Genomic DNA, 24720 nt, shown 5'->3' with positions numbered 1-24720 from the left:
GCTCACCGCCCCCCCTCCTCCCGCCGCCTCTCCCCGAGACTATTCCGTTCCGCCCCTTTTTATGCCGCATAGGCCGACTAGAAAGGCTGCTCCAGTGGTGGAAGAGCCTGGCGCTGTCCTGAGAGGGAGGGCTCGGTGTGGAAGAGGTGAGGGTGCCTTAGACCGCTTCGGCCGCGTATCTGGCTGAGTCGAGCGTCTCCGCATCCTGGTCCATTCCCGCTATTGTCGGAAGCGTCCCTAGACCACCCCCCACCCTGCCTGACTCTTCTTCCAGTCGGAGCAACCCCTGGGCTGGGAGCCGGGGTACGCTCGGGGTTGAGGCTGTAAGTGAGCCCCGACATTTGATTCGGAAGGAGCATTTACTTGGCCAGGGATGTACCGGGCTGTGGCGACTGCGGTAGATCTGTTTGCCCGTAAAGTCTTCCTAGTGTAACCCACGTTCCCTGGTCTCCGTTCATAGCCTCAGCTGTGTAGGCCTGGCTCGGAAGATGATAACAGAATCTTAGTCTAACTTCTCAGTAGCTGCTTTCTGGATGTCCTGAGGCAGGGAGCGTGCTGGTTGTGGATTTTTTTTTTTTTTGCAGATGCCTCTGCTTTCTTTCCTTTGTCGTGTTCCTTTTCTCCCCTTGGATCTGCTACCCTGTCTTGTGGGCTCTCGGTTAAACTGCTGACGATAAGGACAAGCTTCTGAAGTATTTCAAATCATGTTGAAGCACCTTACTCTGTTACTCTTAAAATTGTACCTGTGTGCTTTCTAACTTGTATAGCCATTAAATCATTATCTCTTCACTTGCCAAGTAAATCCAGGTTCTGATTTGGGACTAGAAGTACAAAGTGATGTCAAGTATCCACTACCATTGTAGGGTTAAAAAAGATTACAGAAATTCTGGATTATTCGCTTTGTTAGACACATTGTGTGCCTATCTGTAGATATTAACAGAAGTTTTTTTTACTATAATGAAGTAATAACTTGCTTTACTTGTCCCCAGAGTGAAAAATAGTTGGAAGGACCATGCAAGTCAGAGTGGAAATGATGTAAGTGCCAGAATACCTGGATAGGAGGAGCAGTTAGCAAGGTGGCTTTGATACTTGGTCCTTTTGTGCCTCATTTCCCCCATCAGTGAAATGGAAATGGAATCTGCCAGGCCTACTTTACAGAGTTGTTCTGAGGATGACCAAGTGCTTTATAAACTGGCACCTGTGCCAGGTACGTTTACATGTTCTGTGCACACCTTCAGGGTTTGTGATGGCCACTCAGAATCTTTGTATCAAATTAATATTTTTTAATCTTTAGGATTCTTAAAAATATTTTCCTTCTAGCCTTTTCCAAGGTATCATGATGATTTATTAATAAAAGTTAATACTGAGCATTAATTTTGTGTCAGGTACTAAGTGCTTTATATGTATTAACTGGTTTAAGCCTCACAACAATCTTGTAAGCTAGGTTTCTGCTGTTACGCCCATTTTACAGATGAGAAAACCAAGATAGAAAGATGTCAGTAAGATATCCTATACTAAAAAGAACTCACATTTACTATTTACTTTCTGCTAGGCACTTTGTTAGGTGTTTCCTAAATCCTATATATTCTTCACTGCAACCCTGTGAGGTAGGATATCAGTTTCCCAAGGCTTACAAGTAAAATTGTTTACCTAGTTTGCTCAGAATTGGAGAAACCAAAGTTTGAACTCAGGGCTGACTAACTACAAATCCTATGCTTGTACCACTATGGGGGATGATTTCATTGTGTCTGTCAGCTTTTTTATTTGGTTTTGGCTCCCTGGAATTAAATATACAAAAGGATTTTTACTCCACGTCTGGGTTCAGTAGAAATCAGTTAGAGATATCTGACATGGGAAGGGATCAGATAGTAGAAAATTCCCACCATACCTTTGCCATCCCTTTATCCCCTGAAAAGAGTCAGGAAGAGGGAGTCAAGTGTGTTAAGGGCAATCAAAAGCCTCCTCAACAGTGCTGCCGACAAGCTTGTGTTGAGAAAGGTGCTATGGAAGGAAAAGCAAATTGAGCCTTTAGAATTGACAATATGTAGTCTTTGGAGTTATTTTTGGTGTTGTGGAAGTTTTGGTACCTAGTTCTCGGCTTAAAATAGTTTTCACTCTAATCCAGTTGGCATTGATAGTTTAGTTTGTAATTAATTCTAACGCAAAACTTTTTTTTCAGAGTGAAATCTAATTTTAGAGTAGTTATGAGTGGGACTTGCGGTGTTTTGACTGATTCTTTATATACTTTCATTTCGTGACCGTGCCCTCATTTCCCAAACTTTGGCCAATGCTTGTTAATAACTTAATCATGATTTGAAAATACAAGCAGGGTAATTCTGTTTCTTTTAATTGCTTTCATTCTTTCAGCCATTTAACAAACATACGTGAGAGCAAGATATTGATAGTTTTATTCACTGTAGTATTCCCAGAGCCTCGAACAGTGCTTCAGAGATGGTACTCAATAGATATACAGTGAATACATGAATGCGATTATTTGTTTTGTTCATGCTTTGATTGATCTTGTGTATTCAGCAAAGTTCATGATGCATTCTTATAACACTTGCTTGCCTTGTGCTATTACCTTTATACGTACCTGTGGTGAATACCCCAGCTCTGTTGTCAGGTCCGTCAGGAGAGGGGCTGTGTCTTGCACTTTTTAAATGTCCCTTACGACACCTGAGAGAGTGCTTTGAACAAAGTAGGTGTTCTAGGAATGAATGACTACTTGTGGGCAATTAGAGGATTGAAAGTATGGTTTAATCAGTTGGAGACCCAGGGAACTGATTTTATATGACAGGTTCAGTATTTGCTTTATCTGATTTTTTTATACATCCCTGATTACTGGGGGGAGTTTGTAGTGAAGGAACCTAATGATTTTGGAGCTCTTTTGGGGAGAATCCAGAAAGGGACCTATATCTGTCTTCCTCTCCAGATGAATCGGACAAAGGGTGATGAGGAGGAGTACTGGAACAGCTCCAAGTTCAAGGCTTTTACCTTTGATGATGAAGATGATGAGCTCTCACAGGTAGGTTTCCATGAACAATTGCTGAAGGTCGCACCCTCCTCCACAGTGCCAATCTAAAATTCCTTTCCCTTGCATCCTTGGAAACCTGGCTTTTGACCACGTCTCCATTAGGCTCAGAAATGTTTTGGATCAGATCTTTAGAAAAATCTTCATGGAAAAGAGCCAGAGGGATTGTAAAAACCAGCTCTCTGCCCTTCTTTACATTCTTAAGAAGATTCATTCCTTTCAGTTGTTTTTTTTTTTTTTTTTTTTGAGAACTCCAAGTCTTTTATTGTGATCTAATTTGTTATTTTGAAAGATGGACTGAATTGGAAGTTTTGCCTTTATAAAGTCTATTTTACAAATGGAGAAACAGATTCATTTTTGGAGAGATGGATAAACTCACTCAGGTTTACACAGCAGGTCATTGCCAGGAGTATGATTAGATCTCAAAAGTGGCTTTGAATCCTCCTAACTCTTTTGCCATTGGGTCTGCAGTGTTGGCTAAAAAGCAAATTGTTTTCTTGGCAAATATCTAGCAGGCTAGGCTTTCAATTGCAGAGGATGAAAGTGTTGGCCATCTTCAAGTCCCAATTCCTCAGCCTTCTTGGTTGCCAAGGAGAGGTGGGAAGTGGCGATTGCCTGAGTGCCCTGCCTTATGTCCCTCTGCAGTTAAAGGAATCCAAGCGAGCAGTGAATAGCCTTCGGGACTTCGTGGATGATGATGATGACGACGACCTGGAGAGAGTCAGCTGGGGTGGGGAACCTGTGGGAAGTAAGTAGAAGAGGCCCTAGGAGGGGATTGATATTCAGGGTTCTTGTCACTAATGAAGGCTCCACTTGTTTGTCTCCCGAATGCTTATCAGGAAAGGGAATGAGGTTAGACTATTTTCAGATAAGCATACATCTGGAAATTTAACCCCAGGAGAAGATACTTGGGGAAATACAGCAGTAGTTCCCATATGACTGTCTAGGTCTGCTGTTCTAGGGCTCATGCTGGGCTGGCTATTTCAGACTCTCTTGGGGTACTTGTTAAAATTAGATTCCTAGGCTTCACTCCAGAGACTGATTCAGTAGGTCTCAGGGGTGGGGATGGGGGTCTCAATTTGTAGTAAGTACTGCAAGTGCTTCTAATAGGCAGTCATAGTGGAGAACTACTGACTTAATTGCTCATAACTGCCTGGCAGTTATGACTTCCTTAACCACCAAGTCTCACTGTCTAGCTGTTATATAATACATACCACTTAACACCTTTGCAGAGTCCAATCTGATTTTGAAGAATATTTAAAAAAAATTTTTTTTCATAGGAAATACTATCACGTGATTTAAAAATCAAAAAGTACTTAAGGCATTACAGTGAAAAGTCTCCCTCCCACACTGTCATGCATCCACTCAGTTCTCAGTCCCTGCCTCCCAAAAAATAACTGCTGTTTGCTTCCTGTGTGTTCGTCTAAAGAGCCTTTTTACACTTGGAAAATCATATAAGAATGTGTATTCTTACCCCCTTTTCACAAAAATGGCAGCGTACTTTATACCCTGGTCTTTTCACTTGATAATACAGCTTGGAGCTCTTTCCAAATCACTACATAAAGAGCTTTCTCATTCTCTCCCTCTTTTTTTAAACAGCAGCATAATATTACATTGTATGGATTTATCATAATTTATTTAACCAGTCCACTATTGATGAACTTTAGATTGCTTCCAATCTTTTGTTGTTTATATTGCTATCAATAATCTTATATTCTGCCCATATCTGAGTATATGAAAATCAGTTCTTAGAGTGGAATTACTGGCAGAGGGAATTTGCATCTGTATTGGGTGGATATTGCCAAAGTGCCCTCCCCTGAGGTTGCACTGATTTATACTCCCTCAACAATGTCAGAGGGTTCTTGTTTCTGTGCTTTGCCAGCACAGAGTATTATCAAACTTTGGATCTTTGCCAGTCTGATGGGGGGCCAGTGGTATCTCAGTGTACTTTTACTTTGTAATTCTCTTATTAAGAGTGAGGTTGAGCATCTTTTCATATGTTTAATAGCCACTCGAATTTCCTTTTCTGTGATTCATTTATTTATTTCTTTTGCCCTGTTTTTCTGTTGATTAGTCTATTTGATTCTATCCCTTCTCCTAGCCCTGATTTTTGGAGTCCATGTCGGCCAAGGGACCAGGGCCTTATATACACCAGGGCCTCTTGTGAAAAGCTTTTGAGTTTGTTGGAATGCTTGTTGTCCAGGATTTATTTTGGAGGAGAATGACTGATTTAGTTCTTACTATCTCACAGGTATCTCATGGTCCATCAAAGAGACTGCTGGTACTAGTGGGTCAAACCATGAAGGGCGTGAACAGCTAAAGAGTCGAAACAGCTTCTCCTCCTATGCGCCACTACCTAAACCTACTTCTACCTACTCCCTGAGCAGCTTTTTTAGAGGTAAAGAGTAATGTTAAAGGGCCAGGGACGACTCCTTTTCTTTTTTCAGAAAAACACTCAGGCTGTAATTTTCAGTTACTCTTGCAGAAAAAAAGTATTGAAAGATAAAGAATCATCTTTGGAGCTGGCAGTGGGGATTAGGAGTGGGAGAAATGAGAGGAATTCAGAGAGGTTTGACTGGGTTTCTAGGACATGATGAACAAAATTGACATTAACCCTGTGACAGGTACTAAAGAAATTTGCCTAGGTCAGAATTCCTGCCTACCCCCATGCATTGCTGTTGGGAACACTTGTGCACTGCTGGAGGGAATGTAAAATGGTGCAGCCAATGTGGAAGACAGTGTGCAGTTCTTCAAAAAATCAACCATAGAATTACCATATGATCCAGCAATCCATTTACCAAAGAGAATTGAAAGCAGGGACTTAAACAGATATTTATATACCAGTGTTCATAGCAGCATCATTCAGAATTGCCAAAAAGTGGAGACAATGCAAACGTCCATTGATTTAGGAACAGATAAACAAAATATACATGCAATGGAATTTTATTCAGCCAAAAAGAAACAAAATTCTGAGATATGCTACAAGATAAATGAACCCTGAGGACTTTATGCTAAGTGAAATAAGCCAGACACAAAAAGACAAATATTGTATGATTCCACTTCTATGAGATACCTAAAATAGATTCAGAGAGACAAGTAGAATAGTGGTTACCAGGGGCTAGGGGCAAAGGGGAATGGGGAGTTATTGTTTAATGGGCACAGAGTCTCAGTTTGGGATGATAAAAAAGTTCTGGAGGTGGATAATGGTGATGGTTGTGCAATGTGAAGGTACTCAATGCCACTGAACTGCAGACTTAACAGTGGTTAAAATGGTCAATTTTATGTTATTTATATTTTACCGCAATTATAAAAGTTTTCCTCCCTGCCTTTTTTTTCATGGCACCTCGAATTTCTGAAGTTAAATAAAAGCTTTTTTTAAGCCTTAAGTTCCCATATTGTGTAATAAGTTTCCGTATACAGTATGTGCTTAACCAAGACTCAATGGCTCTGACTTGATCTGTTCACCTCTTCCCTCCTGTGTTCTTTACCTTTAGGGAGAACTAGACCTGGAAGTTTCCAGTCTCTTTCTGATGGTAGGCATTGACTCTCTTCTCTTGATTGCTGTGGGAGATGTTGCTGATTTGGGGTATGGTCTGGGGAGTCAAGGGGAAGGGTGGTGGTAATTAGATGAAATTTCTTCTGAGTCTGCCATCAGTATTAGAGAAATTTTTTGATACTGAGTAAGGAATATCATTTTGGCTACAGAATGTAGATCATTCTGGCTACAGGGGCAAGGGGTGACTTCTAGAGATACTGTCTTTGGAGAGGAACTGAGATCTGCTTTGGGCCATAAAGGTACCTTGGGACCCCACAAGTCAAAAGGTATGTGAGAAGGAAGCAGTAGAGGAAAGGAATGACAAGAAGATGCTGTCCTTCTGAACCAGCTGCCTGTTCTTTTTCAGCTTTGTCGGACACACCTGCCAAAAGCTATGCTCCAGAGCTGGGGAGACCCAAGGGAGAGTATAGGGTGAGTTATATCTTACACTGGTGTGACACTTTACACATTGTAAAGTGGTTTGATGTATATTATCTTGCTTGATCTTCCCAACTTTTTGAGCAGGTATTATTTTAACTTCCTCCTATAAATAAGAAAACTGAATTTCTAAACATTAGGGCTTGCCTGTGGTCTCACAGCTAGTAAATGGTAGAATTTGGATTCAAAAATCTCTATTTTCTGATTCAGTCCTAGCACACTTTCCTTGCCTAATATGCTGTCTTTTGAAGGCTTTACTTTGAAATTTTTGATCATCACTGTGGTCTGGAAACTTGGTGGAGCTCATATTTCATGCAGCACATAACAAAGCAAATTGATTGATGAAGAAGAAACTATATTGTAAGGTCCAGAAAAGGAACATCTCCCTCTTTTCTTCTTTTGACAAAGCTATTAATTAGAGTCCCAGATGTAACTAATTGCATCTAGGGATTGAAGTCTTGACCCATAAAGCATAGGGTTACTGGTTTTGTCAGTTAGTTCATTCCCTCTTTGATTCATTTCCTCCTGCCTGTATTGTCCCTGTTGTAGTTCTTTTCAGAAACTCAGAACAAAACCATCCCAGGTCTTCATTTTTTTCATCCATTCCCTCCCACAAAATATTTCCTCTTTAGGGACTAAGACTGAATTTGAGGTGAGGAGCTGCACACTGGTAATTATGGCCCCTTAACTCCCTGGGATTCACGTGTTGCTAATGTTCCAGGATTACAGCAATGACTGGAGCCCCAGTGACACAGTGCGGCGCCTCCGGAAGGGCAAGGTAAGGCCGCTGGAGAGAGAAGTCTTATAGGATTGTTTTAGAAACTGGCCAGCTTGTTCCCAAAGGGAGGATTTCTCAGCGTCTCCCTTCAGTTCTGTTTATTAAATGAAATGGTTTTCAGGAGGGGAATAAATCCACTAAGATGGAAAGTCAGCTGCAAAATTTCTGATTCTCCAGCGTTTAGTGTTGCTTTGATACGATAGTGGGGAAAGAGTGATGGATGAGAGAGTAAAGTACATTTCAGAATGAGAATGATCTTTTATGTTTAGATCTGTGATCCATTGCCAGTTAACTTTTGTATATGGTATCAGGTCAGAACTGAGGCTCATTTCTTTCCCATGTAATTCTCCATTTGTTCCAGCACTATTTGTTGAAAAGACTGTCCTCTCCCCCTTGAATTACCTTGGTGCCTTTGTCAAAAATCAATTAACTGTATATGTGTAGGTCTATTTCTGGACTCTTTATTCTAGTTAATTGATTTATTTATCTATGCTTATGCCATTACCACAGCCTTGATTATTGTATCTTTGTAGTAAATCTTGAAATCAGGTAATATAAGTCCTTCAACTTTGTTCTTCTCTTCCAAAATTGTTTTGGCTATTCTGGATCCTTTGTATTTCCATATAGATTTTATTTTATTTTATTTGTTTATTTTTTAAAGTATTTTATTTTATTTGTTTATTTATTTATTTTTTGAGGAAGATCAGCCCTGAGCTAACATCCGTGCCAATCCTCCCCTTTTTGCTGAGGAAGACCGGCTCCGAGCTAACATCTATTGCCAATCCTCCTCCTTTTTTTTTCCCCAAAGCCCCAGTAGATAGTTGTATGTCATAGCTGCACATCCTTCTAGTTGCTGTATGTGGGACGTGGCCTCAGCATGGCCGGAGAAGCAGTGCCTCAGTGTGTGCCCGGGATCCGAACCCGGGCCACCAGTAGTGGAGCGCGTGCCCTCAACCACTAAGCCCTGGGGCCGGCCCTCCATATAGATTTTAGAATCAGCTTGTCACTGTCTACAAAAGAGCTGCTGGGGTTTTGATTGGGATTGTATTGAATCTATAGATCAGTTTTGGGAGAACTGACATCGTAATAATTAATGGATCAAAGTGGCTCATAGACCTAAATGTAAGTGCTAAAACTATAAAACTTCTAGAAGAAAATATAGGTGAAAATCTTTGTGATCTTGGATTAGGCAAAAATTTATTACCAGGGACACAAAAAACATGAAACAAAAAAGAAAAATTGATAAAATGGACTTCATCAAAATTAAAGACTTTTGTTCTTTGAAAGCACTGTTAAAAACATGAAAAGACCACCATAGCTGGGAGAAAATATTTGCAAAATACATATATTATGAAGGATTTTAATCCAGAATATATAAATACTAATGAATTATTTTCAGTAATAAGATAAACAGTGCAATAAAAAATTGGCACAAGATTGACCAGTTATATCACAGAAAAGATATTGAATACCCAATAAACACTTGGAAAGATGCTCAACATTATTAGATATCAAGAAAATGTGAATTAAAACTGAGATACCAGTATACAGCCACTAGTGTGGCTAAATTTAGAAATACAAATCATACCAAGCATTGGGAGCATGTGGAGGAACTGGAACTCTGTTAACTGCTAGCAGGAAGGTAAAATGGTAAAACTACTTTGGAAAATAGTCTGGCAGTTTCTTACAAAGCTAAATATACACTTATTTTCACTCCTAGACATTTACAATCTAAGATAAATGAAAACATGTTCATACAAAGACTTGTACACAAATGTTCACAGCAGCTTTATTCATAATAGCCCCCAAAGTGGAAACAACCCAAATAAACATCAGCAGGTAAATGGATAAATAAATTGTGGTATGTCCATACAATGGAAAACTACTTACCGATAAATAGGAACAAACTATTGATACTCACAACAACACATAAATTCATCTCAGAAACATAATATTGAGTGAAAGAAGCCAGATACAAAAAAAGAAGCCAGATATTGTATGATTCTATTTTTCTGAAATTCTAGACAAGAGAAAACTTTAGTGACTGGAAACAGATGAGTGCTTGGCTGGGGATGGGAGGAGGGTATTGACGTTAACGTAGACAAGGGAACTTTTTAGGGTGATGGAAATGTTCTGTATCTTGATCGTGGTAGTAGTTACATGAAATTGTATAATTGTCAAAACTCACTGAACTGTACACTTAAATAGGGTAGATTTTATTGCATGTAAATTGTACCTCATTAAAAAGAGAACAAGTGATCTCTACCTGTTGATTTTGGCAAGACTTCATCAGGACAGTAGCATCTTCTAGGGCGTAGGCTGAACTAAAGAGGGTGTGGTGGGAACCTACTGTTTATATTATAGAGTGCTAGTGACCATAGTGTAAAAATAGAGAGACTCTCCTTGGGGACATTTCCTTTCATTCTTACCCATTCTTCAGTATTCAGTGACAAAGGAATAGAGGAAATGGTCTTCTTCCTTGCATACTAATTCTGTTCTTATCTTGTCAGGTCTGCTCACTAGAAAGATTCCGCTCCTTACAGGACAAGCTACAACTTCTAGAAGAAGCAGTTAGCATGCATGATGGAAATGTCATTACTGCAGTGAGTTGTGGGTTTTGTTTGTTGTTGTTTTCATTACTTTCTGAAAATCCAATCAGAAAAGACTAACGTTTTAGGTTAAATGTCAAATAAAGATTCTGGATTTCCTCTTGAAGTGTAGGAGTGTCAGTAATATGTGCTCTATGTCTCAGCTGGCAGGATGTACATTGTGTGTGGAACTCTTGATTATAATCAAGAAGCAGTAGGTTGGCTACTCTCTGTTCTAAAAAATAATCTGAGGGAGGAGAGATGTGAGAGCAGTCACTCTCAGAGGGAGGTGTCTCTCACCAGTATGGACACGGACAAGTGGACTCCCAAGACGCAGCTCAGTTCCAGATGTCCATCACTTGTCCTTCCATTGCATAGAGAAGTCTGTTTTCTGGACCTGGAAAGAGTCTAATGAGTTGCTGACCTCATTCCTAGACATCAGGTGCTCAGGGCAGGGCTTTGTGTTTGAAAGGTTGCACAGAGTAATTCATTCTTTGTTCTTGTTTCTCTAGGTTCTGATCTTCCTGAAGAGGACACTAAGCAAAGGTGAGCCTGGTCTGAAGGAAATCTGCAGTCAGCAATCTTCAGTCCTGCATTTGAGGGGAGAATGGCATTGTGGCTTTCATACCAGAATTCACCAGCATCAAGTGTGTTTCAGAGACAGCCGGGGTGGCCTGAGACCTCAGAGTACACATCACATCTCTGAGGCCAGTCATTCATCCTTTGGTGTGATAACTACGTTAACTATAAAACCCACTGTATTTACTGGACAGACAGATGGCTGTGTTGGTTTGAGGAAGTCAGGGTCAATGCTAAGTGCCTGCTGTTTGGGTTGGTGAGAAGTGAAGGCTGACTCAATGGCTAAGAGTTGCCCTGAACCATGGTGTGTGTTGATGGTGGATTGAACCATAGGGATGGGTACCATAAGAAAACCATTCCTAGCCTCTCATCGACTTTGAGGAGTTAATATTTGGAATGTGTGAGGAGGGAGACCAATTTCCACTTGAGTGATAGACTTATAATCTTTCCCCACCTACCTTCTTCCTGCCAGAGATCCTCTTCCGAGAGCTGGAGGTGCGACAGGTTGCCCTGCGACATCTCATTCACTTCCTTAAGGAAATAGGGGACCAAAAGCTGCTTTTGGACCTCTTTAGGTAAGAACTGATCATCTGACCCATAAAGTTTATCAGGTACTTTGTTCAAAGCACTTGGAGGGATACAAAGAAAGAGAAGACCCTGTCCTTTTTTTCTGGAAATGCTTTTTAGACAAGACACTGAAACGTGATGGGATAACTAATAATACACCACAGGCTGTGATAAGATGACAGTGTAGTTGGTGGTTAAGAATCAGGCTCTGGGGCCGGCCCCGTGGCTTAGCGGTTAGGTGTGTGCGCTCTGCTGCTGGCGGCCCGGGTTCAGATCCCGGGCACGCACCGACGCACTGCTTCTCTGGCCATGCTGAGGCCGCATCCCACATACAGCAACTAGAAGGATGTGCAGCTATGACATACAACTATCTACTGAGGCTTTGGGGGGAAAAATAAATAAATAAATAAAATTAAAAAAAAAAAAAAAAGATTCAGGCTCTGGAGTTAAACACGCCTGCATTGAATACTGGCTCCACTTAGTTCAAAGAGTGACCTTGAGCAAGTTACCCAACCTCTCCAAGCATCACTTTTCACATCTGTAAAATGGAGATGATGAACCTACCCCACAGGGTCATTATGAAGATTGAAAGAGTTAATGTTGTTTAAAGCACTTGGCATAATGCCTAGTCTGTAGTATTAATCAATATTTATTAAATATTTTCTGATAAAGAATAAAGGTATCTTGTATCACTTGGTCCCCAGTGATGGCAGTGAGAAGTACAGTGGAAGGGCAGAAGAGAAAATATAATTTTCAGTCAGGATACTGAGGAAAGCCTCATGGAAGCAGTTAGAAATTGAGTTGGGCCTAGGAGACTAGGGAGGATTCTGATAGGTGGAGAGGTAAGAAGCAGGCATATCTGCTGGGGGCTGCGGGAGTGGGGAGGGGCCATGATCTTCTATCGTGATTTCCTTCCCTATCTCATTCCAATCAGTACGGACTGTTTCCTACCCTTAGAGTAAACTGTATGCATGTTAATGTTCTTTCGTCAATGTCAGGGGCGAGGTCGGAACCTCTTTTTAGGCTGACACGTGGCCCAAGGTAACTCCAGTTACCCAGTGACTGCAGCACAGTGATGCGCTGCCCTGAAGACTGAGGTGGGGAAAGCAGGTCACCTGGTCAGGTCAGGATTACAGATGGTTAGCCAGGAGTTTGCAGAAGACATGTGCATCAAGGCAGGCTGTGCCCTCCCGCCCTCCCTTTCTTCCTTCCTTCCCAATCAACAAGACTTTGTTAAGCATCGCCTCTATGCTAGAGCAGTGTTGTTAATTATAGTGGTCCATTCAGAGTAAGAAGGAATCAGAAGACAAAAGTCCTTTTGCTCCAAGGCCTTACTGCCTTTTGGGGTAGACAGAACACACTGTATACTGTACATGAAAACAAGAGAGAACAATAGAGAAAATCTGTTTCTAAGATCGTACTGACAGAAAAGAGTGCTTTAATCTTTCAAAAAAAAGAAAAAACCCATAAGATTACTGTGGGCTACGGTTTTGTGGAGGCTCTGAGCCTTTCTGCCAGACTGTTAACGTGACAGAGTTATTAGTGCCCTGCAATGCCTTCTTGTCCTTGCTTTTCGCTCAGCTGGAGGAATTAGGGGAACAATGATATCTGATCCATCATGTGTTTTCAGAGGGTTGCTGGTGGTAGAAAGTTTGAGAAGAGAAGGGCTGGGCCGGCCCCATGGCTTAGCGGTTAAGTGCGTGCGCTCCGCTGCTGGCGGCCCGGGTTCAATCCCGGGCACGCACCAACGCACCGCTTCTCCGGCCATGCTGAGGCCACGTCCCACATACAGCAACTAGAAGGATGTGCAGCTATGACATACAACTATCTGCTGGGGCTTTGGGGGAAAAAATAAATAAATAAAATCAAAAAAAAAAAAAGAAGAGAAGGGCTTATCTTGTGTATGGAGGCAAATGAGTTTGAATTGTGTTCTTCTAGAGCAGTCATCCTATCTTGTGAGGTTATACTGCCACACATCAATAGATAAAAATGCCCTGCTCCCTTCTGCTTCTTCCCAGGTTCCTAGATAGAACAGAAGAGCTTGCGGTAAGTGTGGCCTTTGTTTCAGTTGGGGACCTATTTAACAGAAATCTAAGCCAAAACCCAGTCTCCAAGATCCCAGAATGATTGAGCTATCTCCATTCCTTTGGTATTGATTAGATCCAGAAGAGAGAGGCATCTGGGAAGCCTGAAAACTTTATCCAGATGATGTACTGTTCTGTTTCTTTCTATATGCTCTTTTGATTGGGCTTATGAATAAATATTTTTTTGAATAAATGAATGAAAACTAGCCTGATCAATTTGTAATTTATTTTTTAGTTTCTAGTTGTTTTCAATTCCTGGTTTGTGGGAGCTTTTGGGTTTTGGCTATTTCTAATATTAAAGAAAATTTTGAAATCTAAGAGGGATAAGAAACCAGATATAGGTCAAGAAGGAAGATAGGTCAAGCTGGTGGTGCACCCAGTACACATTTTGGCTGAGAGCTCACTGATCAAGTGTTAAAATTGATTTTTGGCAGATTTTCACCATCATAGAATGAACTCTTGGAATACAAGAATAAATCTGAAATTTTCCTAAAAATTTAATTGTATTATTGAAACGTTAGTGATCCATTTTTAAAAGCTTGATATTGTAGTGCAGGGGTAAAAATTCCTTGGTGCCATCAATGGCAGGATTTTTCCTTGAGTCAGTGTACTGCTTGCATGCACATTTGTGGGGATAGCAATGCTCACGCTCAGCTGGCACATTTAATAATATTGTAACCTTTGCACAGCGTATAATTTTGCACAGAGTATAATTCAGGAAAATGTTTTTCAGTAACATTTTGTAAAAGGAACTTGTACTTAATAATATTCAAGGCATGGTAAATCTCAAAAATCCTTTATCTTAATCTACTGAAAAGGATTGGCAGTCTGTCGTAATCATTTTGAAAAACTTTTTGTTTACATTTTTAATCTTCGTAGGTTTGAATCTATGAGGAATTTTCTTCATATAGCATTCTTATAAAGTTTGTTGTTTTGAAGTCTCATGATGAATGAAAATAAATGTGTTTTGGGTAACTCATTTTTATCTGAAACTTTCTTATTTTCTTTATAGTCTCTATTATCTTTGCATTGAAGATGATTTATCTTGCATGTTGTATATAAATTTGGAGTTTTCCAACCTTGTAAACTTGGGAAGTGGCAAAGCTGATAGTCTGCTTTTAGGTTATCCTCATAGAATATGAAGATTTCCCAAGTAGGACTTTTTCTTGAAAGACTTAAGGCCAAAACATTATAGCTCTTAAAGGTTACTTTCTTTAATATTAGGAATGACTATATACCAAATATTTTTGTATCAAATATTTTACAAAGATTAGATTATGATATAATGTAATGTGTTATTGTTTTATATTATCATTTACATTTTTATACACATTTGTTGGCTCTAAAATGATATACTGTCCTTCCTAAAGCCAATTCATTCTCTACATACTCATATTAACTGTCAATCTGTTTATTTTTTAATTCTTAGAAAGTTTTAATAATTGTATATAAAATTACAACTTTCACAATCATTAATTATCGCATCATTTAAACTTCAGTTCATTTTTTACTTTCAAAATAGAAAGCACATAAGGTTTTCTTTTGGAGTTATAAGTGGAACCTATAGTATTTGAATATGATTATTTAGCTATCAACAGTGAATCAGAATGACATGTCGTATTCATGTTACTGACATTGTTGATTGTCAGATATTTACAGGATCATGCTACCATTGATCATGTACAAGGTCAAGGATGCAAAAAATAATGTTGAAGTAGGCATTTAGCTCTTCGGCCTTTCAAAGGCTAAGACTGAAGCAAAAGCTGGTTTTGGTTAAGCACTGAAGCCAAAGCCAAACTTCCGAGTAAAGCAAGGTGCTCTGTCTACTTAGTGCTTCATTGTAGGTCAGCACTGCCCAATAGAACTTCCTACGGTGATGTGAATATTCTGTCTGTGCTGTCTGATATGGTAGCCACTAGTCACATGTAGCTATTGAGCACATAAAAAGTGACTAGTGCAACTAAGGACCTGAACTTTTTAAATTTTTATTTAATTAATTTAAATTTAAATATAAACAACCAAATGTGGCTAGTGGCTACCGTATTATATATTGCAGTTATAGGTAAACTAAAGAGTGATTCTTGAATCACTCTTTGCCCTCCCTCCATCCCCTCACCCAGTCCACACCCAGAAAAATCTCTGATAGTGAAGAATTTAGTTTTTAAGCGTGGAAAGTCTACTTACAGAGCTACCTTGCCCTTCTAAGGAGGCAAAAGAGCTCAAAACCTTTCTCTGTTTTTCGTAGCTATCCCATTATCGAGAGCACTTGAACATTCAGGACCCTGAGAAACGAAAAGAATTTCTTAAGACCTGCATTGGGTAAGTATTGGGAAGAAATGTTTTTAAGTAAAAATACTCTTTATATAGAGGAATTAAGAGACTAAAAGAGAGTGGAATGGATAGATAGTTGAAGGGAAAGGCTAACAATGGATCATACAAGCATCATTAAAGATAGTCTCATTCAGTGGTTCCAAATGCTAGTCCCCAGTAGAGTTTTCACCGATTGGTGGTAAACTGAGAAAAATAAAGACAACACAGAGAGTTTTTTTCTAAAGCTAAATTTATTTAATTTGAATGACTGCATTGTATCTGGGATGTTTTTCCCTCCCCCCATCCCCCTGTTTTGGTAGTAAAATGGGTTGTAATTTTTTTTTATGACCTTATATATTAAAATAAAAAATTGGCAACACTTTACCTTATATATTTTTTTCAATGTTACTAGTTCTTGAAACTGGAAAGTTGAAGAACCACTGATTCAGTGCAAGCTTTCATCCAGAATATAAATCCCTGTAAAAACCAGTCCCATATATTATCCTTCCAGTGATGGGGCGCTCACTGCTCTTGGAAGTAGCTCCATTTATTGTTGGACAGCCTTCATTATTGGAAAGTGCTTCCTTATATTGAGCTGAAACTTGCTTCCCTAGATCTTTCCAGACAGTTCTAGAGTCCACCCAGTAAGTATGGTGTATGGCAATAGTGCCAGGTCTACTGCTCCAGGGTCAGTGTTCCAAGTTGTTTCAGTCATTCCTCATGTGACATGATTTCTAGGCTTCACATTTAGAAATTTGTCTCTCTCAATGCAATCCTTAATTTTAATGTTCCAAATACTGAGCTATGTTATATGGCCTCTGGTAAACAAAGAGAAAAGTTAGAATAGTGAAATATCTGGAACTATTGCTGTCTCCCTTTATCTCTTCTAACAATTGGCTGTGGCTCACACTTCTCTGGGATAGTGTAATTAAATTTCAGAAATTTTCGTGGAATGAGTGGAGTAGGGGAAATAAGGCAGCACTTTCTAAATGATAAGATCTGTGAACTGGGAGTTTAAAATCTGGCTTCTGTTCCTGCCTTTAGCCATTGACTTACCATATGACTTTTAGGCAAGACACTGTTTGTCCCTCAACATCTTCATCAATATGATGTAGTATTGAAGATGGGACCCTTGACATTTATGTAGATCTTTGAGACCTTTACCAATCTACAAACATACCACCATGACATATAATTTAATTTTACCTTATTGCTCTGCAATAAAAAATGGCTAACAAATATAAGTGCCCCTTAAGGAGAGTTAAGCATTGATATTGAGCAATGACATGAAGCACAGTGCTTCACTGGGATGTGTATGATGGACAGTTAGCTAGGCCTGCTCACCAGCTAATGTGACTCATTCACCAAATGTTCCAACTCCCACAGTCAGAGGATTCTAATTCATTCCTCAGCAAAATCACTAATGACTATAGGTATTTTATGGACTTTCTGGATTCCTCTTGAATTGGCAAAACCTTAAATACAAAATCCCAGCCAAAGGTCTACTCTACTTTCTGCTTTCTCTCTCTGCCTTTCAGGGATGCTCTAAAGGTAAATTGAGATCAGATTTGTGATTCACCATGAGCCTCTTATGGTTACAGTGGTTATTTGGTTTAGTTGGGTTTGTTTCCTGATTGAGTAAAGAAAGAGGTACTAACCTTCTGGTCGTCTGTCAGTTTGCCATTTTCAGCAGAAGATTCTGCACACATACAGGACCATTACACACTCCTGGAACGTCAGATCATTATCGAGGTTAGACTCCTCATCTCTACATTTTCTGCTTCAATGCCAGTGTTCAGTGCCATTCAGCATCTAGGAGACTTCTATGCTCTGCCCATATATGTCATTTCCTATTACAGTCCTTAAAGAGCCTTTCATTTTCTCTCTCTACATGATAGCCCCCATCCCTCCATTGTTCTCAGGCATCCTTTGTCTTCTCATTCACTTTTAACCTGGAAGTATTTCTCTTCAACCCAGAACTCCCATTTCATTGCTACTTCTCTGGTCTTCCTCCATCCACCTTGTCATCATTTTATGAATTTTAAACTCCCTTGGGCTATCCTAGGCAATTTTCTTTCTTTTTGTCTTCTTTGCCTCTAGGGTAGGAAACAACTGCTATAGTATTAAAGGTTTCTCTCCTGCCTCTGCTCCATGGACATTGTTCTCTTTTTTCACTTGGCTCACTCCACCACAGGCAAATGATCGACATCTAGAATCAGCAGGACAGACTGAGATCTTCCGGAAGCACCCCCGGAAAGCTTCCATCCTCAACATGCCATTAGTGACAACGCTCTTCTACTCCTGCTTCTACCATTACACGGAGGCTGAGGTACAGGCAAAATGTGGAAGACAGACCCCACACACCCTCACTGCACAAGAGGAACTTAGTTTGAAGCCAGTATTTCAATGTACTCTATAAACAATGGGTGCATATAGTTCTCAGAAATCCACCTAGAAGCTTTCCTGGTCCTCAGCAGGGGAAGGCCAAGAGGGAAAAAGAGGTTTGTGAGGGCTTGCTTGGCTTCCAGTGAGCCGGCATGCTAGTGTAGCACATTCGGTCTCACCAGTGTTGGTCCCATAGCAGTCTCTGTTCAAAGGTCCATAATTTCAAATGTATTCGCACAATGTAGAGAAGAAGAACAGCAGAGTGTGAGGTATCTGTGGGTACTTTTTAAAAAAATTTTTTGAAGAGGTTTGAATTTAATGATCATAGGTGGACATGATCATAACGATCATAGGATTAGCATAAAATTGGGAAATACACCATGCTTATTAATCCAGTCCCATTAATCTGGATTGTGGTGATATCCTAGTAGACCCACTGGAGCTTTTCTCTTAAATTAATTTCTGGGTTTAAATGGTTACAGAGTGAAATGTAGAATGTATAGATAATGGAAAAGAAAATGGGAGATTGGGTGGTATTTGGGAAAGTCAGTAACACTAAAATTCCTTCTCCACTTTCATCCTAGGGGACATTCAGCAGTCCAGTCAACCTGAAGAAGACATTTAAGGTAGATATAAATTGGTCAGTGTTTGGTAAAGTAGTAGTAACCACATGGAGTGGATGTTGCTTTGTATCCCTACACAGTAAGTCTCTTGATACTCAAGGTTCAAGGTAGAAAGGAATGAGTTTGTGGTAAGTGAGAGAAGGCCTTAGCTGAATGGTCTGCAGCAGTGCTGGGGCTTGGAAATGAAGGGTTCTTGATGACCTGAGAGATTTATGGATTGTAAGGGGCAGAATCAACACCAGCGAATATTTTTGCCTATCTTCTCCAGAATTCTCAAGCACCTCCCCTGATGCATGTCTGCTTCCCTTTAATTTCCCCTGGTCTCTGCTTTCTAGATCCCAGACAAACAGTATGTGCTGACAGCCCTGGCTGCTCGTGCCAAGCTTCGAGCCTGGCAAGATGTAGATGCCCTCTTTACCACAAAGGTGGGTGCTCTGGACTGTTGCGTGCTGCTGATGCCGTGGAGTTATCGTCTTGTTATCCCATGCCTCATGGGAGTCTTAAGTTCTAGTTGCTGGTTTACAGTTTTCCCCCAACTTTCTATTTTCCAAAATTTCAAACCTAAAGAAAAGTTGAAAGAATAGTATAATGAAAAGTAATAGTCTTTACCTACTTCACGAATTTATTAACATTTTTGCCGTATTTGCTTTCTCTTTTTCTATGCTTTCTCCATGTGTATAGAAAAAGAGAAAGCAAATACACCTTTTTCTTTTGCTGAACCACTTGAAAGTAAGTTGCGGACATCATGACACTTCTCCCTTAAATGCTTAAGTGTTTATCTCGTTCATAACCACAATATTATTATCACTCTCAAGAAATTTAACATTAATATAATATCATCATAGATAATAGTCTGTATTTAAATTAGCTCTTTAGAGCTGTTTTGCGTTTGTTTGCCATCAGGATTTAATCAAGAATCTTGCATTACATTTGGTTGTCATGTCTCTACTGGTTTACATTTTAAATATCCATCTTTCTATTATGGATTTGAGAATTTTTTGTTTTTCTCTTTTGTTAGTTATTTAATTAGCTACATGAACTACCAAAGCAATACATGCCTGTGTCAAAATCAGACACTGTGTGAAAATATAGAGAGTAAAGAATGAAGTTCTCTTTCATTGTCCACCTGCTCCCATCTCACTCCCTTCCTCAAAGCAAACACTGTTAAAAATTTGATTGGTAACTTTCCAGACCTTTCCTCATGAATTTACAAAGAAACAGACCTTTTCTCTTGAATTTACAAATAAACATCTTTATATTTATATATGGTGTAATATATAAAGATGTAGAGGATAGGATTTTTCTACCCAAATTTAAGTTCATACTGCAAGTATTGTTAAGTAAATTGGTTATTTCATTTAACCAGACTTTTTTCTGCATTAGTGTCTATAGATCTAAGAACTTATTTCATACCTCTGACTCTTTTCCACCCTCTTAAGTTCCTTGTCTTTTCTGAAAAACTCATCTCTCTTCATTTCTCTATCGCCCACCTCCCGATCATCCACTCTCAACCACCGTGTTATTCTACTCTGACCATAAAGATATAGGGAGACTAGCTCAGAGTGTGTTTAGTATGTCTGGCCTAGCTGCTGCTGCCCCATCTTCTTTTTCAGAACTGGCTGGGCTACACGAAGAAGAGAGCACCTATTGGCTTCCATCGAGTTGTAGAAATTTTGCACAAGAACAGTGCCCCTGTCCAGGTAATGGCTCCTAAAGAGAGTTGGGTACAGGATCCTCTTGGAAACCTAATTTTTAGCCTCTTACTGGTCACTGATGGCAGACTTGACCTGCTCTGGTGTCATCTTAAAGGCAACATAATGGCTGTACTGGACTTTGAGATAGAAAAGGCCAGGGAGGGAAGTTCTCCTCTGCCTTGTAGAATAACCCCAGGTAGCCCTCTCTGAGGAATGTCTACTGTGTTTAGCCCGTGTGGAGTACTGACATACTGTTCAGGTGACACAGAAGGAGAGCTCACTGAGAAGGGACATCAAGGAGCAATGGGCACAGCACTGGGTCAGATCTAGAGCATGCCCATTGCTGGCATGGGTATCTAGCTCTAGGATAAGGGGGAATGCGCTCTTCCCTTCTTTACTGGGGGAGCATGGAAGTACTACATAGAATCTGCCTCATTTCCCATTGCAGAACTAATCCTGTGGTTGATGATGGGAATTGTAGATGTCAGATATTGAACTCTTTTGCCTTCTTTAGGAATTTTTTTCTACCTTTTAGAGCTCTCTGTTTTATGGGTCTGAGAATCATAAATCAGAAGTACCTCTTCCCACAGATATTACAGGAGTATGTCAATCTGGTAGAAGATGTGGATACAAAGTTGAACTTAGCCACCAAGTTCAAGTGCCATGATGTCGTCATTGATGTGAGTCCCCAAGAAAGAACCCTGAGTTAGACCCCCAGTGAAGAGTGGGGGATTTATTCCCTGTCCTCAGTCCGGAGATACAGCCGTCAATTTTGACTTAATGGACAAAATGGTCTGGCAAAAGTTAGTTTGGAGACCAGCATGCCTGTATTATAATCCCAGCCCTCTGACTGGTTTCTCTGCTTTTATAAATTTGTTGTACTTGGAGAATTCATAGAACTGAATCAAGCCACAGAAGCTCTGTAGACTTCTCTCCAACATGAAGTTCTGTGGGGGCTTGACCTCACTTTGATTTCACTATAGCCTCCTGGCCTCTTCTTGAAGTGGGAGTGACAAAAAGAGAAAAGGCTTCATAGAGAAGGCTAATTGGGAGTTTGTGTTGTTTGTCTATTTTGGTGTACAGACTTGCCGGGACCTGAAGGATCGTCAGCAGCTGTTGGCATATAGGAGTAAGGTGGATAAAGGATCTGCAGAGGAGGAGAAGATTGATGCCATTCTCAACAGCTCGGTGAGCAGCTATAGCTTACCTCTCCAGCAGTCTCAGGAGGCAGACAGTTCACAAAGTAGCGTCAAGTCTATATTCCCAAGGTCTGGGTGGGATTGCAGTTAGCTGAGCCACATGAAAATAAGGATCTCCTGTGGACCTAAAGGTCAAAAGCACTACTTGGAACAGCAGAAATTACTCCTGAGATGTGGGGTGATTTAAGGGTAATCTGGGGAGCTCAGGCTGAGACTTAACTGCAATGCTCTGACAATTGTTAAACATAGCACGTAGGAGGGACTAACTACTGGAAGTATAGAACAAAATGTTATAAATAGATTCAGAATATCCAGACTGAGGCGTTTCCTGGGGCTGGATATGACCTACCTGTGGGAAATAAAACAGTGTGGGTGAAGTAGATTTTAGCTGTTTGGGGAACACAGCTAGCTTGTCTCTCATAGCATGAAATCGCTGAGCTTTTTGTTAATATGGAGCTCAGTTCCCCATTAGATATTTTGGGACCTACCCTAGGGTCATCTAAAGCTAGCTAAGGAAGGCAGAACCAAAATAAATGCCCTAAATTAGCCCTAAGATACAGCATGGGTGTTTAATCCCTCTCTGAATAAATGAACTCCCCCACATATTAAAAAAAATTCTCCACCTCCCCCTCCATTCTTCTTTTCCTTACATTACCTAGCTGTGAGCCTTGTTTTATTGCATTCCCTCCCCCTCTCTGTAGGGATCAGTGAAAACTGATCATTGTTTGTTCTTTCCACAGCAAATTCGATGGAAGAATTAAGTGGCGTTAGCTAGCCTGAAACCTGTCTCATTTCTTCCTTTCCTACCTGTGAAAGTGGAGAGCGCTCTTCTTGGGGAGAGTCACAGCATCACATCGCTTGGGCCCGTCGTCAACAGGCAGTACCTGCTTACTCTTGGGACAGAAATCAGCACCTGGGCACAGATAGTTTCAGACTGCTCTTCTGTCCAAGGCCACCAACTAAGGGCTGAGACCTAAAACTCTGACTTATGAGAAGGATTCTCTCCACCTGGTGCTCACGTGAAGGTGGGAGTGATTTCTAGATTGGGCCCATATTGGGCAAGATCTCTCTTGGTCTGAGAAATGTGACTGCTCCAGAAAGAGTCTCCTAGACGAAGAGGTACAGGTGTCATAGGGTGGCCACTCCATTCCCCTCAGCTGATTATGACCCTGGACTTGGTGCTGAGCATTGGCAGTTTGCTCTAAATAAAGTCAGAACAGAACAGAAATGGCTCTCTCCCAGGGGCCTCAGGAAGGGCTGCCAGTGTTGCCAGGACCTGCTGGAGGCGCCCTCACCCCAGACTGCACAGAGCCCTCCCTGTTAGGACAGAGATTGTCCAGACGTTGTGTTTCTTCAGCCAGCGTCCTTCTGCTGCCCTAGTCTACCCTCTGTCCAGAAACTTGTAGTTCCTCTCTGACCTGCACACTGATGGCCTTGTGTGGGTGATGAGAACATCCTCCTTATCTTTTCCTCTACTTCTCCCACCCTAGACCCATAACCTTAATGGAGCTCAGATTCAGCAGTGCTGGAGAGCTCCCTTTATGCACAAATCTCATCATTTCACTAGGAGCTTCCAGAAGTTTCACCAGGGCTAAACTCAGCAGCATTTCTGACTGTTAGGATATTAAGATGGAGGTTTTAGTTTCACACTTGGTTTTTAAGAGGAGATTCTGTAACGTTAAATTCCTGCCCTGCACTAATATTAGCCTCTCTTCTCTGTCACTGAACTGGGTTTCCTGGACATGCCTAGTCTCCTAATAAAGCTGTTTCTTCCTTGGTGCCTTCTCTTTCTCTCCTGGTTGTTTTGTGCAGAATAATGAAATAATTGCCCTGGCTCTTGGGACCACTACAAGTCTGCCTCAGTGACTGCATTCAGCAGCCTGTCAACACATGTCCGGTTTTGGAGTAACAGTGCTTATGGGAAAGCAGGGCCGTGTGGTTAACAGAGGGAGCACTGAGCTGGGAGACTAAAGACCTGGCCTCTTGTCCCAGCTCTACCACTGTCAAGCTGTGTGATGCTGGGTGAGTCCCTTTCTCTCTGGACTCATTATCCTGATCTGTAATAGGAGGGCATGCTTCTCTCACAGGTTGTCTATGTTCCTGTGACTGTGGAGTGGCTGAAGTGGTAGGAAGAAAAGAGAAAATGCTCATATGGAGGCACACAGCATGCTTTAGGGCAATGTGGTTCTCAACTGGGGGCAGTTTTGCCCTCCAGGAGACGTGTGTCATTGTCTGGAGATACTTTTTTTTGGTGGGGGGGAGGATGATTGGCCCTGAGCTGACATCTGTGCCAGTCCTCTATTTTTTGTATGTGGGACACTGCCCCAGTGTGGCTTGATGAGCAGTGCGTAGGTCTGTGCCCAGGATCCAAACCTGTAAACCCTGGGCCGCCAAAGCAGAGTGCGCGAACTTAACTACTATGCCACCAGGCCGGCTCTTGGAGACACTTTTTTTTTTGTGTGTGGGAGGAAGATCAGCCCTGAGCTAACACCCGATGCCAATCCTTCTCTTTTTTGCTGAGGAAGATTGGCCCTGAGCTAACATCCGTGCCCATCTTTCTCTACTTTATATGGGATGCCTGCCACAGTGTAGCTTGATAAGTGGTGTGTAGGTCTGGGCCAGAGATCTGAACCTGTGAACCCCCGGCCGCTGAAGCGGAGTGCGCGAACTTAACCACTACACCACTGGGCCAGCCCCTGGAGACACTTTTTGTTACCACAACTGGATGGTGCTACTGGCATCTAGTGGATAGAGGCAAGGGATGTGGCTAAACATCCTGCAATACATGGGACAGCCCCTACAACAGAGAATTATCCTTCCCAAAACGTCAGTAATGCTAATGCTGAGAAACACTGCTTTCAGGGAATCAGACTCCAACTTTTGCTCCTCCTCTTTGCAATCCCCTTTGC

At 41.0% G+C, this 24720-nt stretch overlaps 1 protein-coding gene across 3 annotated transcripts; it reads left to right on the top strand.

The window, feature by feature from the left end:
- Window positions 1–48: 48 nt before the first annotated feature.
- Window positions 49–23590, top strand: VIPAS39 (VPS33B interacting protein, apical-basolateral polarity regulator, spe-39 homolog). 3 transcript variants are annotated; one of them, XM_058567447.1, is made up of 21 exons: window positions 49–146; window positions 990–1035; window positions 2933–3025; window positions 3677–3779; window positions 5283–5429; window positions 6526–6564; window positions 6934–6998; window positions 7726–7782; window positions 10293–10385; window positions 10883–10916; window positions 11422–11524; window positions 13535–13562; window positions 15846–15919; window positions 17587–17662; window positions 18105–18239; window positions 18880–18921; window positions 19254–19343; window positions 20532–20618; window positions 21203–21292; window positions 21696–21800; window positions 22552–23590. In XM_058567447.1, exons 3-21 carry the CDS (start codon window positions 2933–2935, stop codon window positions 22570–22572), a joined length of 1482 nt encoding a protein of 493 aa, XP_058423430.1. In that variant the 5' UTR covers window positions 49–146; window positions 990–1035; the 3' UTR covers window positions 22573–23590. The 3 variants fall into 3 exon arrangements, with proteins under 3 accessions (XP_058423430.1, XP_058423429.1, XP_058423428.1); XM_058567446.1 differs by lacking the exon at window positions 990–1035; XM_058567445.1 differs by lacking the exons at window positions 49–146; window positions 990–1035 and adding an exon at window positions 1065–1207.
- The last annotated feature ends 1130 nt before the right edge of the window (window positions 23591–24720 follow it).

The sequence above is a fragment of the Diceros bicornis genome, chromosome 24 (genome assembly GCF_020826845.1).
Source record: "Diceros bicornis minor isolate mBicDic1 chromosome 24, mDicBic1.mat.cur, whole genome shotgun sequence".
In the NCBI taxonomy this organism is placed as follows: domain Eukaryota; kingdom Metazoa; phylum Chordata; class Mammalia; order Perissodactyla; family Rhinocerotidae; genus Diceros; species Diceros bicornis.
This window is presented reverse-complemented; position numbering and strand designations above follow the sequence as displayed.